This window comes from Furipterus horrens, unplaced genomic scaffold (genome assembly GCF_987537825.1).
Source record: "Furipterus horrens unplaced genomic scaffold, mFurHor1.1.pri manual_scaffold_8, whole genome shotgun sequence".
NCBI classification, from domain to species: domain Eukaryota; kingdom Metazoa; phylum Chordata; class Mammalia; order Chiroptera; family Furipteridae; genus Furipterus; species Furipterus horrens.
Window position 1 is genome coordinate 19,151,014 of NW_028327178.1, and position 17,226 is coordinate 19,168,239.

General features: G+C 34.6%; 1 protein-coding gene across 6 annotated transcripts in view; it reads left to right on the plus strand.

Moving 5' to 3' along the window:
- Positions 1 to 17,226, plus strand: part of PIAS2 (protein inhibitor of activated STAT 2) — an 87,456-nt gene that overhangs the window by 51,087 nt on the left and 19,143 nt on the right. For 5 of the 6 annotated variants that reach the window (XM_090285560.1, XM_090285557.1, XM_090285555.1 and 2 more), the window contains 4 exons: positions 1,261 to 1,394; positions 2,940 to 3,111; positions 12,053 to 12,192; positions 16,936 to 16,973. In XM_090285560.1, the coding sequence (XP_090141686.1) occupies positions 1,261 to 1,394; positions 2,940 to 3,111; positions 12,053 to 12,192; positions 16,936 to 16,973 (484 nt within the window). Of the gene's footprint in view, positions 1 to 1,260; positions 1,395 to 2,939; positions 3,112 to 12,052; positions 12,193 to 14,146; positions 14,246 to 16,935; positions 16,974 to 17,226 lie in introns of those variants that run through there. The other variant, XM_090285559.1, reaches the window with a different exon arrangement.

A 17,226-nucleotide genomic window follows, 5' to 3' on the forward strand; every position in this document is an offset into this window, starting at 1 on the left:
TTTATTTCTTTGTCTTGATGTCTTGCACTGACTAGTTTGTTAACATTATGGTTTACATTGATTGACTTTCAAGTATTAAACTAACCTTGCATTCTGGGGTTAAGCCCCACTTGGCCATTATTTGTTATCCTTTTTATCTGTTGTTGGATTTGTTTGACTAAATTCATGAGGAATATTGGTCTTGTTTTCTTGCAGTGGCTTTGTCTGGTTTTAGTATCAGAGTAATGCTGGAATTATACAGTAAGTTGGAAAGTGGTGGTATTATCTGTCCTCAGATATTTGGTAAATTGCCTAGTGACGATGTTTGGGCCTGAACCTTTCTTTGTGGTAAACTTTTAAACTACAAATTCAATTTCTTTAACAGGCATAGGGCTCCTTAGGGTATTTATTTCTTTTTAAGTGAGCCTGATGGGAATTTCAAAAATTTTATTGACCTTAAAGTACCAGCTTTTCGGTTTCATTGATTTTTCTCTACATTTTTTCTATTTTATTTATTTATTTTTTATCATTTCCCATTTCTTGTTTACTTTCACTTTAATTCGTTCTTTTAACTTCTAGTTTCATTTACATAGAAGCTAAGCTTATTTATGTGCTCATAATATAAGAAGATTAATGCTAAAAATTTTCCTCTTAAGTACTGCTTTAGCTGCATTCCACAAATTCTATATGTTTTCACTTTCATAAAATACAAAATACTTGCTAATTTTTTATGTTTTCTTTGTCTCATGAGTTGTTTTTAGTTTCCAAATATTGAGATTTTCCCAGATACTTTTCTGACGATGTTTTCAAATTTAATATCATTTTGGTCATAGGACATAATTTGTATGCTGAGTTATTTTAAATTTATTGAGACATATCTCTTCCTTTTTTTTTCCCCACCCCTATGATCCTTTTTCCTTGCGAACAAGCTTATAGATTATTCTTTTGTCTAATAACCTTTTTGTTTGCTTATATGTATTTTATGTGTTGTGTTGAAGGTTGCTCTTTACTGCCAATCTCAGGAGTCTCCAGGTGTCTATTTCTGTTCAGCCACTAATTTTTTAGATTATTCAATAAGTCACTTAACATTTTTATTGCCCATTAAATATCTAAAAACCTAGGAGGAAGGGAGTATAATACTTGTCCTAAATTCTAAAGTATTGAAATACCAGAATAGACTGAAGTCAGATAGCATTACTGTTGTCTTCAATGTAGTATCTCTTTGTTACAACCCTTTGTACAAAGACATTGATTACATTTATGTACTTGATTGGTTTACAGGCTTTTTATGGAAATTCTCAATGACTGTTCTGATGTGGATGAGATCAAATTCCAAGAAGATGGCTCTTGGTGTCCAATGAGACCGAAGAAAGAATCTATGAAAGTATCCAGCCAGCCCTGTACAAAAATAGAAAGTATGTGCAGAATGGCAGCAGAGAGCAAAGCAGTGAAACTCCTGCAGCATTAACTTGATCGTTAGCATTGGCCACTAGAACTACATTTGGAGTTCAGTTTGCTAACTTGATCTTTTGATCATCTATTACATATGTAATTTCCCCCAGCTGATTTTTATTCTTTCCTAAAGAAATGTGCTAAAGTTCATACCATCTTATAATCAGTCTTTTTATAGATATTTTTCATATAAAAGTAAATGAAATAATCATCTAAAATTGTTTTAATATGTGGTGTTTATAACAAAATAAGAAGTTATAAATGACATTTCTATGGACATTTTTTCAGAATTGTTTTTAGAGTACCTGTTGAGGGAACCCCAAGTAGAAGTGTGGTTAGGGGAGGCTACTTTATCCATTAATGGGGGGTAGGGGGAGGTGGTCACAGGTTAGTTGCCAACAAAAGTGGAAAAGCATTTTACTGTCACTTTGGTTACTTAGGATGTGTACTCAGCCTTCAACTCCTGCACCTGTCCACAGTGAGTAGGGAAACTAAGAGTAGTTTGAGTGTTTGAAACCCATAGGTGAACTTAAAGATTTTTTTTATTTGACATAGTCTACTCACTGCATTTGAGTTTTATGCTGACTATATTTGATGCTGTAACAATGTAATGAGTAACAGTTGTTCAGAGTTAGAAGAGAGGAAAAGTAAAGGATTAATGCCAATATTAATCATTCTGCTTGTGATTATTATGGAACCTGTGAGCAGAATGATTAAAGTTTCCCTCATCTTTGAGAAAATAGTGAGTTAGTTGATTAGTTGCTGCTGCTTTTCTATTATCAACTAGCCTTTATTTGCTACTAAATAGATTGCAGGGCATAGTATACTTTCTATGAAATGGTGAGTTAACATAGTGTATGAGACTATCATAGTGGGCAGAAAGGAGAACCTAGATGATTAGTAGATCATTGATAGTAGATAATTAGCAGTAAGAAACATTTTAAATATCTGAATAACAAAGGAGAAGTTTGGGGTCTTTTTAAGGTGAAAATTTTTATCAAGTTCTGGCTCATGGTGAAGAGCCTCTACATTCTTTGACATGAGCACCATTGCTTTGCTGGAATGGAAGTATTTGATTCTGACTGAACACTACCTGCCACATACCTGAATACATAGTCAGTGAAACAACGTATTCTTGTTCATGGCTGGAGATAAGCGCCCTAACATCAGACGTCTGTCTATAAAATGACTGCTTACTCTCAGAGACAGAGTGAGCAGCAGGATATGTGCAAATCCATTGGTAGTACCGGGGAGATAACTAAGAGCATGTTTGAAGGAGGCTTTTGGCTTTCTGTCAAGGCATAGAGCTCATCTTGTCTGCTCAGGTTAGTAGTCATTTTGCAGACAGATGTCTGGAGTTAGGCAGTTGGTCTCTTTCCATAGGACATAGTATGTGTCTTTACTGGCTGTGTGTTTTCCCAGACATGCTGCACAATTAAGATTCCTGTGGCTAGAGTCTGTCACACCTTTGAGTTTTTTCGTTTCTTTTTTCTGTTCCCTACGTGCAGGTCCAAGTGTCCTCAGTAAGCCTTGTTCAGTGACTGTAGCCAGTGAGGCAAGCAAGAAGAAGGTGGATATTATTGACCTAACAATAGAAAGCTCTTCTGATGAAGAGGAAGACCCTCCTGCTAAAAGGAAGTGCATCTTTATGTCAGAAACACAAAGCAGCCCGACTAAAGGGTTTGTTAATTTATAGTTCACTATTGTTTATTACACTTGAAACTAACTTTACTGGGATAGGTTTGTAAATGTCTCTTTGAAAGTTACATAATCATAGAAGGCTGTTTTAATTTGCCTTCAGTTCAGTTGAAATATTTTCGATATTTTGATAAAAGAAATATTCCCATCTTTGGAAAGTAAGAGTTGAAATCTTCTCATGTGTAAATATTTCATATAAGTAGCAAATTTGGCATCACAGACCAGCAGGAGGAAGCCTAGTGTAATGGAATGTGGAATTAGGAATCTGACAGGTGTGGATTCCAGTTCTGATACCATTGCTTACTCTTTCTGTGATGGTGGATGAAATACCTAACTTGCTTGAGCTTCCTTTTCCTGTTCTGTAAGACGGGGTTAAAAAATGCCTACCTCATAAAATTATTTTCAGGTTTCAATAACATCATAAAGAGCTTAACCTCAGCATTAGGCATATCAATAAAGATTGATTGCCTTCTCAACCTCTCCAGGGCAAAAATATGGGCAAGTAAAATGCCTTCTGGTATGCATTTTTCTTTTTTAATCAGTTGGATTTTTAAAAAATTATTTGTTTATTTTATTTTTAGAGAGAGGGGAAAGGAGAAAGAGAGGGAGAGAAACATCACTGTGTGGTTGCCTCTCACTCACGCCCCCAACTGGGGACCTGTCGTGCAACCTAGTCATGTGCCCTGACTGGGAATCGAACCAGCGATACGTGGCTCACAGACTGATGCTCAATCCACTGAGCCACAGCAGCCAGGGCCTAGTATGCATTCTTTATGATTTCATCTGGCAGAAGCAATTGCTGACCTATAATAAATGACAGGTTTGCGTATTTATCAATATGTGTTTCTTAAAGATTTTGAAACCTGCAAGAAAGTAGCAGAGGGTTCTCTTGACATCCTATGACACATTCTTTCAAACTTGGGTGTGCCAATGTTGTCTTTTTGACCTCTCAGTGTACTTATTTTTCCTAATGACTTTATTGGGGTGTAAATTATTATGTCATAAAATTCTTCCATCTTAAGTATTCAGCTGCATAATTAGTAACTTCAGAGAGTTGTACAATCATCATCACGATTCAGTTGTAGACTTGTTTCAACACCAGTAACTTCTCTCATGTGCACCCTAAATCCAGACAACCATTGATCTTCTTTTCATCTATAAATTTGCTTATTCTAGATGTTTTAATATAAATGGGGTTAACTTGTCAGTGTACTTTTGCAACATTCTTGTTTTATAGTTACTTTTATAACCGGGAGAATTCAACCTGTTGTGCTGCCTTCTTCACTATTAAAATAATTTTATTTCTAGGTATGACTTACACATCGCAGTAAGAGTGCATGTATTTTTTTACCTATTTAATCAGAATGCGATTTTTCTTTTTTTAGTGGAACAGAAAGTAAGAATATTTCAAGTGAGTTTTTTTTTTTTTAGAATCCTGATCATTTATTTCTCCTTTTAGACAATTTGGTTGGCACTTCTACAATTTAAATGTTAAATAAAAAAATAAAATTCTGAAATGTTTACTGGAGTGGAGAATCATGGGACTGAATACTTAGATGTGATATTTTCATATTCTCCTTTCTAATGATGTCCTTTAGAATACGCTGGACAAACATGGGTCTCACAGTGTTGTAGTTAGATGAATTCATGCCACGTTGAAGGGTTGTGCACAGTGATGCTGACTCACGAGTTGATGTGGTTTTGGAGGTTGTCTAATGTCATGTTATATAATGGTCTTCTATCTGTCTGTCCTTTAGCATTATTTTTACCAATATTTGGTAGGGACACGAAACTGGAGAACATTGGGTGACAATTTGAAATGGCTTCAGAGGAATAAGGATAGTTCACTCCCATGGTAAGCTACCATAGAAATAGATGTAAGGCTCCTCATCTAAGTTAAAAAGAAAACAAAAACTAAAATTGTAAATATAAGGCAGAAATTTGTGACTAAACTAGAAACATATAAAAATTGCAACTGCCCCTCTCATTCCATGAAGTCAGTATAACTCACAGTACCCAAAGTAGATTTACACATTAATAGCCATACAGAAAAACTTATGAAACAGGCTCAGGGAGATCAATGAAAATTTTGAATTCAGTCTTTGGAAATCATTTAATTATATATTAAAATTACATCCATTCCTACTAAGTTAGGTTTATCCAGGAATGCTTTATTATTAGGAAGTATGTTGATAAAATGGATTTTGCCATAAGGATGACTATGTAGTTGTTTTACTTTTGTTTATTTATTTTTAATTGAATTTATTTGGATGACATTGGTTAATAAAATTATGTAGGTTTCAGGGTTACAATTCTGTAATACAACATCTGTATATTAATGTGTGTTCACCACCCCAAATCAAGTTTCCTTCCATCACCATTTATCCCTTCTGTTCTCTTTTATCTCCCCCCATACCCCGTTTCCTCTGGTGACTATATAGTCATTTTATTTTATTTTATTTATTTATTTTTTTAATTTTTTTATTTTGGTTTTTCAATTACAGTTGTCCCCTTTTCCCCCAATTTCTCTCCCCCACCCAACCCACCCCCTCTCCCACAATCATATCCCTCCCCGTTGTCCATGTCCATGAGTCTTTCATACAGGCTCTTTAATTAAACCCTTCCCTTACTTATCCCCCTTCTCTCCCTCTCCCCTCCCCCCTATTGACTGCTATTCTGCTCGTTGTTCTATTTAGTTCCTTTGTTTGTGTTGTTCTTTAGTTTCCTGTATTAGGTGATATCATATGGTATTTTTCTTTCTTTGCCTGGCTTATTTCACTAAGCATAATTCTCTCTAGTTCCATCCATGTTGTTGCAAATGGCAGGAGTTCCTTCTTTCTTTCTGCTACATAGTATTCCATTGTGTAAATGTACCACAGTTTTTTGATCCACTCATCTACAGATGGGCACTTAGGTTGTTTCCAGCACTTAGCTATTGTAAACAGTGCTGCAATGAACATAGGGGTGCATAAGTTCTTTTGAATTGGGGTTTCAAGATTCTTCGGGTATAATCCTAGTAGTGGAGTCATTGGTTCAAAAGGCAGTTCCATTTTTAATCTTTTGAGGTAATTCCATACTGTTCTCCATAGTGGCTGCACCAGTCTATATAGTCATTTTAATAGATGCTGGAAAGGCATTCAGAGAATTAATAGCCATTCTTTTTCTTTTTTTAATAATCTATTTATTTATTTTATTTTTTTAGGAAGAGGGGAAAGGAGAAAGAGAGGGAGAGAAACATCACTGTGTGGTTGTCTTTCACTCGCGTCCCCAACTGGGGACCTGACGTGCAACCTAGTCATGTGCCCTGACTGGGAATCGAACCAGCGACACTTGGCTCACAGGCCGACGCTCAACCCACTGAGCCACAGCAGCCAGGGCAATAGACATTCTTGATAGCAGCTTTTAGAAATGTCAGAATTCACTTAATGGTTTGAAGGCTTTACTACTTAAGCTGATTTTGTCCTTATATTGCATTAATAAAAGAAGTATAGTGTCCAGGATGCACATACATGCCAGTTTTGTTGAATTTTAGGTTAGGTGACTTTCACTTGGACCATTTTAGTCAGTGCTGATCATCAGGAAAGGTATTAACAAATGAGAGTAGTCAGAGTTGGGGAACAGGGTGGTGAAAAGTGGGACTATAGCATGATGTGTGAACGGGTCTAAGGACTGAAGCTGTTGAACTAGGAGAAGAGAATATGTGAGCGCTCTCTTGTAGTCCTTAAATGGGAGACATCGATTAACTGGATTAAGTTTATTCTTTGTCCTAATATTTGGTAGAGCAAAGTCTAATGGAGGAAGGACCCCTGGGAAAACTGGAGCTTTCCGAACACTAAGACAGTTGATGATTTGTGCTAAAATCACATGTTCTGTGTTAAGCTAGAGTGGGTGCCAACTGTCCCAGTGTCATAGTAGAGACTCATGCTATGGTTATGTCATCTCTAATCCTTCTCAACTCTTAATGCTTTTGTTCCTGATCATCCTTTTCATATCTTCTCTTGCGGCTCAGCATCTGGAAGTTTTGTGGTTTTCCTCTGCCATGTACGTTAATCACAGAACTTCTTGGTCAATAATAGTAAGCAAATGAGAAAGAATAGTGAATGAAAAACCAGGAAAACTTAAATTTTAAGTTATAGTCTAGAAATTTTGTGAGCAGTTATTAAGAGGTATTGTTTTAGTAAAATTTATAAACAGTTTTACAGGGCATCAAAAATAAAAAGCATTCTGCCTGCCGAGAGATAACCACATTTTGATGGTGCTCTTTTTCCTTGCATACCTACTATAGTCCCTAAATGCAGTCATGTAGTGCCTATCAGAAGAAACTGGCACCTTAATTTAAGACTTTTTAGAAAACCTCTGGTATTTTTCTACATTAAATGATAATGTAGAAAAGATAATTTTAAATATTATATCCCTGCCTCATTCCCTGGAAATTGAATGTTGCTTTGTCATTAATATAGAGGTATTCTAAAGACAGGAAACAAAGAATAGACATAAATATGTATTTCTCTGGATTTAAGGATCATTAGGAATCGGTTGCAAAATTGAAAAGAAAAAAAGTATATATATGTATTTAATCCTCAATTGAAGATATGTTTTTTGATTTGAGAGAGAGAAACATCAATCCGTTGCCTCCCCTATATAACCCAACTGAGGCTCAAACCTGCAACCTAGGTGTGTGCCCTGACTGGGAAACGAACCCACAACCTTTTGGTGTACAGGATGATGCTCAACCAACTGAGCCACCTGGTCAGAGCTCTTTTTAAAATTTTTTATGATCATAAAGTGAGAGAGAGCATATGGTGAATTTCAGGCTATGGATAACAATTCAAGTTTTTGACCTTTTGGTTTGCAGGCCAGCGTTCAATCCACTAAGCCACACCAGCCAGGGCTACAATTCAAGTTTTTTAATTTGTTAACCCATTTTTAGATATTTAAGCCTGAACCAAATATGATAAATTCAATGATCCAGCACATAGTCTTAAATACTAATATTGGCTCTCTAACAGCATTCTAGCAATTTGGCTTTGTGCTGTGATATGTGCATAAAGCTATAAAATTTAAAATATATATTTACTCATTGATAATGTATACATACATATGCCTGTGTATTTGCCAATTCTATGAGGAGGCAGTAACAAATGGTGAAAGCTTTTTAAAAATTATTATTTGATATCACACTTCTGTACTCACACTTTCACCAGGCATAGCTGTTTACACTTCTCCAAATTCCCTGTTATTTTATATTTGTAAATCAGGGGGTGTTTTTTTGCATAGGCATTAGAATCATTCACCTTTCTGAATGCGGTCCTTATGAGGATTTGATTAAAACAAAATCTATTAGTACATAATTTGATAATCCTAACAAATGACTAATTTCACCCATTCTGTATGAAGATGAATTTGTGTTCATGGTTGTAAAGTTCAGATGATAGGAATTAACCTATAGTAAAGTTTAGTTTCTCAGATGTTTGCTGACATTTTAGATATTGATTTAATAATTTATACCCTCACTGGTTTTGACATTTTCACGTGGTTATAACAGTCGACATTTTGTACTGCAGAAACCAGGAAAGTTAATCATTTAAAGTAAAGTTTCATGTTATGAGAACAGATCATATGCTGTAATTAGATGTGGCTTTGGTGACAGTGTATTGATCCGACTCCTCTACAGATATAAATAAGGGGCAGGGAAGGAAAGTGAGTCCATCGTTTCTTGAAAATCTGATCCAAGTTGAAGGGTCAGTTTGGTCAGTTTGGGATCAAGACAAAAGAAAATCTCCAGTGTGAGATACCAAAAGAAGAGAAGGAGGCACAGGAATAAGGCGGGCTCAGGAATAAACCTGAGCATTTTCTTTTTAGTTTCTTTTCATATCACAGAAAAAGTAATAGATTAAAATGTGCTTTTAAGTAGGAACTTTTTAAAATAAATGAAATCATATATGTGTAAAGTGTGTATGTGTATTGTGTGTGTATATACAGGGAGGGGGCAAAAGACTTTTCCCCTCCCTGTGTGTGTGTGTGTGTGTGTGTGTCTTCAAAAGCTTGCCTCATAAATATTTTAACAATACAATTAAGATATTAATACTGTGAGGTAGCCAGAACAATCAAAACCACGTTTTAAACTTCTCTCCCCAGCGCTAACATAACAGTCTTTCTTCTCACCTCCTGTGCCCCCTCCCCCAATTTCTGATAGGCATTACTGTGTGGGAAGTAGGATCATGTGTAAATTGAAGCCACTTTTGGCAATTTCCTGTTCTTCTACTTCTGTAGAGCAGCAGTCCCCAACTGTTTGGGCACCAGCGACCAGTTTCCTGGAAGACGGGGGTAGGGGTTGCTTCACTTGTGGCCTGGTTCATAGCAGGCTGCTGACCAGAGGTTGGGGACCCCTGCTGTAGAGGATGACTTTTTTCAAGCCTCCAGAAAATATGTGCTGTAATACAATATAATTTATTTGTTCTTATCCTTAGTTCTTTCTTTTCCCCTCCATAGTCTGCCTTTTCCAGCATTTTTCACCTTCTGCTTGTGATGTTAGGTCTCCAAGTGTCATTGGAGGCCAAGAAACCTGGTTCTAAGCTAAGCAGGCTGCTCTTGGGAAGATGACTTCTTCCATCTTCACCTACCTCTGGAAAATGCTTTTGCAATACTAAGCTTATTGTCTCAAGCATATTATATTTCCTATGTCTCCTAAATAGATCTGTTTTTAAGATTTCTGAACTCCGAACTATGCTGTTTCCTCATTCTTTTGAGACTAACTCAGTTTTCAACACAATCATATATGTACTCTCAGGATGACTTCATTTTGTACATTTTCTGGTGACATCTGTATGTTTTATATACTACAGAATAACAGCTAGACATGATCCTCATGTCATAATGCAAATTAGTTTTAGAAGGATTGCAGTGTCTAAATAGGTTGTGATTATTTAAGAAGTTTGAGATTTAAATTAAGGTTATGAAATAGTTTTTTTAGTTGTTTGTAGGATATACAGAGTGTCACGCAACTATGCCATCATTTTTTAGTAACTAGTATTTAATAATCTGAGCAATAACAGGAAGTGTTTTAACCAAGAGAGAGGACATTTAGAGGTCCTCGTCATCCCAGTCTAGCTTTGTGACCATGGTCCTACTTTTAGTTTCTGTCGATTTTACTTTCTTCACCTTTGTTGTGGGCCCTCCCGGCTGTGGATTCCTGAGCCCCATAAAGCTTAGTTTTCTGGTAGCACTGTGAGATGCTAACCTACTGTTCCCATGTCCCCAGCCCCACCCCCTTACTTAATAAAGTTTTCTTTTTCAAAATGTACAGTTGGTGGGATCTGTTTATGACTGTTTACTAGCAGCTGGGGTGCCCCCACCCTTGGTGTCTCAGGCGTAAGTTACTTGAACTCTGTACTTTGAAACCAGTTGAGTAAGTACTTTACTGAAGGGCTGCCCTGGCCAAGGAACGGTGAATCTCAGTGTTCCAGAGACAGCAACTAGAGTTAGGAGTTTATGGTTGGGGACGTCCTTGCAGAGTTTGTCATATGTGGCTTTGTCAAACAAGACTTGGTTATTGTGCTTGTCCCAAACTTTGCCTTTGGACCAGTTCTTTTCGGCTTTGCCCACGGATTGTTCACTGGGTCCTTGTCTTTCCTGGCTAGTGGCACCTATCTCTTGTCATCCCTGGGGGTACCACGACACGCAGAGCAGCTAGCTTATTGTTTGGCTGGAGCAAAAACAAGATGAAAGTTAGCTGGAAGAGCGCAGAATTGTCTCTTTGTTTCTGAACTTTAAAAAAAAAAGTTTAATTATACTAATTCTTGAAATTATAATTATATACAGTATTCCCTCACTTATTGCAGGTATTCTATTCTAGATCCCCCACCCCCACCCCCCGGTGATAGGTGAAAACCCGCGAAGTAGGAACCTTACATTTATTTTAGTATATATATATATTTTAAGACTTTATAAACCCTTCCCACACACTTGTAAACCGTTCCCAGTCCCTTATTAACCTTTCCCACTCCCTTATTAACCTTTTCCACACTTTTATAAACACTACTTATGTTCTTAAACATATTCTACAATCTTAAACCTACGTAACTTTAACAACATTTGTGTACAGTACCGCAAAATCCCGTGAATAGCGAAAAATCTGCAATAAATAGTTAAATATAATATTTTTTAAAAATCCCGCGATACAGTGAGGCCACGGTAAGTGAACTGCGATATAGAGAGGGACTACTGTATAGTACTATATCTATATAATGCCATTTATAAAGTGTTTCTTAAGTCTGTTTAATTTTAAAATCATAAACCTTCTTAGAAGAGTAGATGGTATCCTGGTAGCCAACATTTTATTTCTAGATATTGTATCTTAAATCCTGAATAGTCATCTTACTTTAATTTATGATTACCGTCTATTGTCATCAAGTTGGCAGCCTTTATAATTGGCTTTCTTTGCGTAGATGGTTCCCAGGTAAGAGTGCTAATAAATAACACAATTCAAGTTAGAATGGAAGAAATTCTGGTTGAACTATAGTACGTAGCTTCGCTTTTAAAGTTGCCCTGATTTAAATCAAATCTTAGGAGTCTTCTATTTCTAAATTTTTTTTATAACTAAAATGACTAAAGTCCACATATATTACACACAAGAAAAGCATATTCAAAGTATATTTCTATTTATGGATGAACATTTTATCACTCCAGCGCTATACATTATATTTTCATGCTGACTTGCTTTTACATCACAACTTCTGTTGAGAGTCCACATATATTCTTTCTTAAATGAAGACTATTAATGAAGGAGGAGAGTGGAGTGCTGTGGAGTGAGTAGCTGCCATAGAGTTGTGCTGAAACTTAGTGAACTTACTGCTGAGAATGCCCTTCTGTCTTGTGAACTAACAGCCAGATTGTTTGTCATTTCCCATGCTATTTAAAACAGGGTTCTCATGTATCAGCCATCTTCTGTAAGGATGCCCAGTGTGACTTCAGTTGATCCTGCTGCTATTCCGCCTTCATTAACAGACTACTCAGTACCATTCCACCACACGCCAATATCAAACATGTCATCAGATTTGCCAGGTATGTGAAAAGTTATTTTGTTTTGTTTTTTTAATCAAGTTTTATTTATTTTTAATCTTAATCTGTGGAGCAAATAGTTTTAAAATTTCAAATAGAAATGTTTAGGAAATTTGATAACTTCATGTAAAGGAGTGTCTGTTTTAATATATGATAGTCAATTCCTGTCATTTTAACTACAGAGCAATCTATATAAATTACTGATGATAGAACATTTAGTATGATATTAGGAAATTTTTATAGACTTTATTTGCCCTCAAACGGTTTGTACTCAGAGGCTTTTTCTGGTTTATTTATTGAGCAGGCTTCACAGGTTAGGAGGAGAGAGTATTTCCTCATACTCCTCGTGGTAGCCCATTACAGCTTCTGCAGTGTGAGTGTTGCCTATAGCTCTACCCTGTGGATTTTTTCCTCCGTAAAAATAGGATCTACCAGCTGCTGCCCTAGAGCATTGCTTAATATTTGGGGATATCTTTTATATGTATATTAACTCAACATTTAAAATATTCAAGGTTGCTTGAATTACCTTAGTATCAAGACTGTGCAACCCAGACCATATTATAAATTTAACCCCCCACCCTCAACTCTTCTTGCCTCTGTATAGTTATTGTTTTTGCTGACATTTTTTTGTCTGTCAGATGTGAGCAAGTTAGAACCAGTGCTGCTTAATATTTGTGACTTCGTTTCTCTCTGAAAGGTGCTTCTAGTGTACTGTAATACAATTCCCTCCTTAGGTTATTAATTTTCTAGATTTCTGAAGTTAATTTTGACCTATGATTTATTCTTCTTATTCCCCTTAGTGAGGTCTTTATTTTAAGAACAAAATATATTCTGTTGGGCAAAATTTGTGCTGTTTAAAACAGTTGATAGTTGTTATCTGGCCCAATTCAAATAAAATTTAATGGAAGTGAATAGACTACAAATAGTATCCATCAAAAAAAATTTACATATCTCTTGCTTCTTAAATATGTTTAGTCCATATATGTATTTTGGGAATTGGTACTTTTAAAAAATTGTTTGTAAACCCAGCTGTCATCAGTTATAAAGTATTTGTATACAAAGCTTGATGCTAAGGTAATAGATAGGTGAGGTTTTATGGTCCATAAGAGAGACAGAAACTTGGAGATCCTTAATTCCTAACTGCCACATTTTGCTAATTTATCCTTGGTTGGTTTTAAGTGAAGTTGAAGAGTGTCCATACATCATCATAGTATATGTTATAAACAAACATTCCAGAAGGATTTGTTTCCTAAAGACTTTGAATTAAAAGATGATCCTGAAAAAAGATAATAAATGTTCCATCTACTAAAGTGACCCTGGCCATTTAACAATATAATAGACACAATTTACAAGTCATCTGCTCTGTTAGTTTTCAAATTATGTGATTCTGGATGAATTTTTAACTTTGGAGAATTTACAATTTTTAAAAATTTGAGCATAAATTGAGACTATAAAATGTGCACATTTGAGAAAAATGCAGTTAAATATGTTAATTGTATCTTTTGTAGAATACACTTCAAGCCTGATATTAAGGAACTAAGGCTAATATCCAGGATTGGTATTTAGCCAATATAAACCAATATGGTGGTGCTGGTTATTGAAATGTTGAAATGCTTTCTACCAGTTGATAAACCGAATAGAATAGAATCTGTTGTATTTTATAAGAATTACCAGTTTATCATCATCTGTGAATCATGTGGCAGTTACTACATCTAAAGAGCTTAATTTTTACTTTGGTTTTATTGTGAACATACTCTTTTATAATTAGTAATTACTTTGGTTTTATTTTTGTGCATAATTTTTATGTAGTCATGCTGTACAGAGTTGATATTTATAAATTTAATAATTTATAATAAAATATTAACTAGAACACTAAGAACAGAGAGATGACATAGTTTTAATACATTTCTTAACATTCTTTTTAAACATCATAAACATGAATCTTCTGAATCTGCAGGGGAACAAAGAAGAAATGATATTAATAATGAACTGCAGCTTGGAACATCTTCTGATACTGTGCAACAGTGAATTCAAAATAAAACATAATTTGTATTTATGGAATGGAAAACAGCTTGGTTATTTCAAGAAAAGATATGACTGCCTTATTATTACTAGTGACATATTGTCAGGTGTGAATGGTGCTCAAAAGTTGTGTCATTAAAATTTGAAAGTGCTAAACATTTACCTATTCAGTCATGTAGCAATCATGTTTTGTAAGTTCATGACTCAAGTAAGGAAAATGTGTTGTTATTAATAAGATATGTAGAGTTAGTTTCACTTAAGGTCACATTTAAAATCTAAAAGCTACAATTTTATCAGTGTTAATAGAACAGACATTTAGAATGTACCATCAGAATTTTTAACATACCTGCTTTTTAGTTAAAAATAATTGAATGCATTTTGAACCATGAAATATTTAGGAGGGCATAAATATATATTAATATAACTGATTGTTGCAATTGAAACTTACAGTGAAATAAACAAACAGTATTTTGCTAAACTTATAAGACCAGGAAGTAACATTAATCACTATTCATGAAACTTCAACTATATATGACTTAATAGTTACTTAAAATGTAAAATGCAAGACTTTGAAAATGAAGTTTGTTAGAAGGAATAACATCTGAAATAGTATCAAATTTTAGTGATAGTGTTGAAGAAAATGGTTTCAGTGAGAAATATTTACATTAGAACATTTTTGAATTTTGTATAGACAGCATCTGTGTAATGCTGAGAAGACAGCCTAGAATTTCAACTAGAATTTTAGAAATACGTCTAGGTGTTTCACTATGCATTGTGTAAGTCATCATTTTCAGTGATCCCTGGATGAGGTGTCAGAAGATATAGATCAAGTAAATCTTAAATCAATAGGCTGTATATATATACTGGCACACATGGAGTTATGAAGACTTACAGTGCGTCTGAAGATCTGGGAATTGAAAAAATGAAAATAGGAAGTCTTTGTACCTTAATGGGCAGCCTTCAGTGCTAGAGCTGCAAAAACAGTTTGAAAAATTACGTCAAGCCTGTGTTTTGATTTAAATTGAAGTTATGAAAATGGGAATAGTTAAACATTAAGAAAGTAAGTACTTTTGAGTTTCTTGGCTTCAATACAGATATTCCAACAGATAGCAATACTTAGCTTTATTTAAAAAGTTTGTTCAAATGGACTGAGTGATTCAACAAACATTAAAAGTAATTGAACACGTAAAATTAAACTATAAAAGCAGAAGTTATTATAAAAAGAAAAATGTTATACCATTTGAAGCAAAATAAAATTAATAAAATTAAGCCAATAAGTTAAATGACATGCAAATAAAGTATTTTTTGTGACTTAGTAATGAAGATGTTGAATATATAAAGCTTTTGGGGTGTATTATAAGGGTTAGACAGGTTTTGAATTAGTGTTCATCAGAAGCAGAGAATGGATTTACTGAACAAGATCATTAATGTGAAAAGAAACTGCTTATTTAGATGATGTTGCCTACTGACTGCCAGTGTAATGGGGAAGTTGTTGGAAAAGTCTGTTGTGATTCCCTTTGTCCATTGTTGACTCAAACCCTGCTGTATTATATAGATAGTGACAGACATCCAAAATAAAAAATCATATCAACATTTTTTTACATGCTTTAGAAATGGAATAATTTTTTTTCCTAATGATTGGTGCTACAGTTTCTTATCACTTGATTTTTTTATAATACCTTATTTAGAGATTATAAGGGACTAAATATAATTTAAAATGTTGAGTTACAAATTTTTCATTGTTTATTAAACATTTTAAATACCATTCCCATTAATATTCTCTATTTTGAGTAACAGTCCAGTATCAGACTTTTACTCTGTATGATTGTTATTTAAGGCAACATTGAATACCAGCAAATAAAAAATGAATAAAATTGAATAGAAATTGACCTTAGTGACCTATACTTAGTATGTTTTTTTGTTTGTTTGTTTTGTTTTATGTTTTGAAATTTAGTCAAACAGAGTCACCTAGGGGAACTGACTTGGGAGTTTATTGTTAGACTTTTCAGACCTGAAGTTTTTATTATTTATTGTTATAACTATAATGCTTCAAAATGGTATTACTGGGTAACCTTTTCCTCATTCCTGTTTCTAAAGCTTAACTGGAGAATCTCAGATCTTTAGTTTGGAAAACCGCATTGGCTTATAACCCAGTAAGCCTTGATAAGAGTTAGCTTCTAAGTGAGCAGAAATGAGCCGAGTGCTTGCTTTGTGCAGAGCATGGAACTGTGTACTGCTCCTGTTTTGGGAACAAGGGGACAGAGTGTTAAGTGAAATAGACATCTGTTTAAGAAGTAGTATTTTAGATGAAGCTCAATGTGGTGTATTTCTAAAAAATAAACGTGAAGTATCTTAAGATCCAAAGTATTTTTTTATGGTTTGTATCCAGATTATTATTCATCATTTTTATTGCTTCTCATTCTGTTAAGTGATGAAGTGAAGAAATGTTTGCTTTGACTAGTCCTCCTTCTCCGGAAATTTTTGGACTCCTCCCTTTAAGTGTCTGGGAAGAGATTTTTCCAGATGTTTTGTCAGGGAATGTGTTCATTTTGGGGTTTTATATATGTTGAATATCACTGCTTCTGGTATAGAACTTTTCTATTGCGGAATGGTAAGCACTTACCCCAAATGTTTTATGGCTTATGATAAATATAAAATGATTTTGGAAAATAATTTTTGTCTCCAAAATATGAGACAGCTATTAACAAAGCATTTTTGTTTTAGGTTTGGATTTTCTTTCCCTTATTCCAGTTGATCCCCAGGTATGTATCCTGAATTTAAGCAACTAATTTGTATTTGATTGTTGCTTATGTCATACTAACTAAAAATGACCAGTTGCATAAAATCAGGACAGTCAACTTTCAGTTACTTATATTGATGAAAAGAAAGTACTATATAAATATTTCACAGTTTTATTTGAATAAAGTAAGTCGCTGCTTTTCAATTTATGATGTTTTGGCCTTAATACCTGAATTTTTAATTTAATTTTTTTTAGTTTAATAATTAATTGGAAAT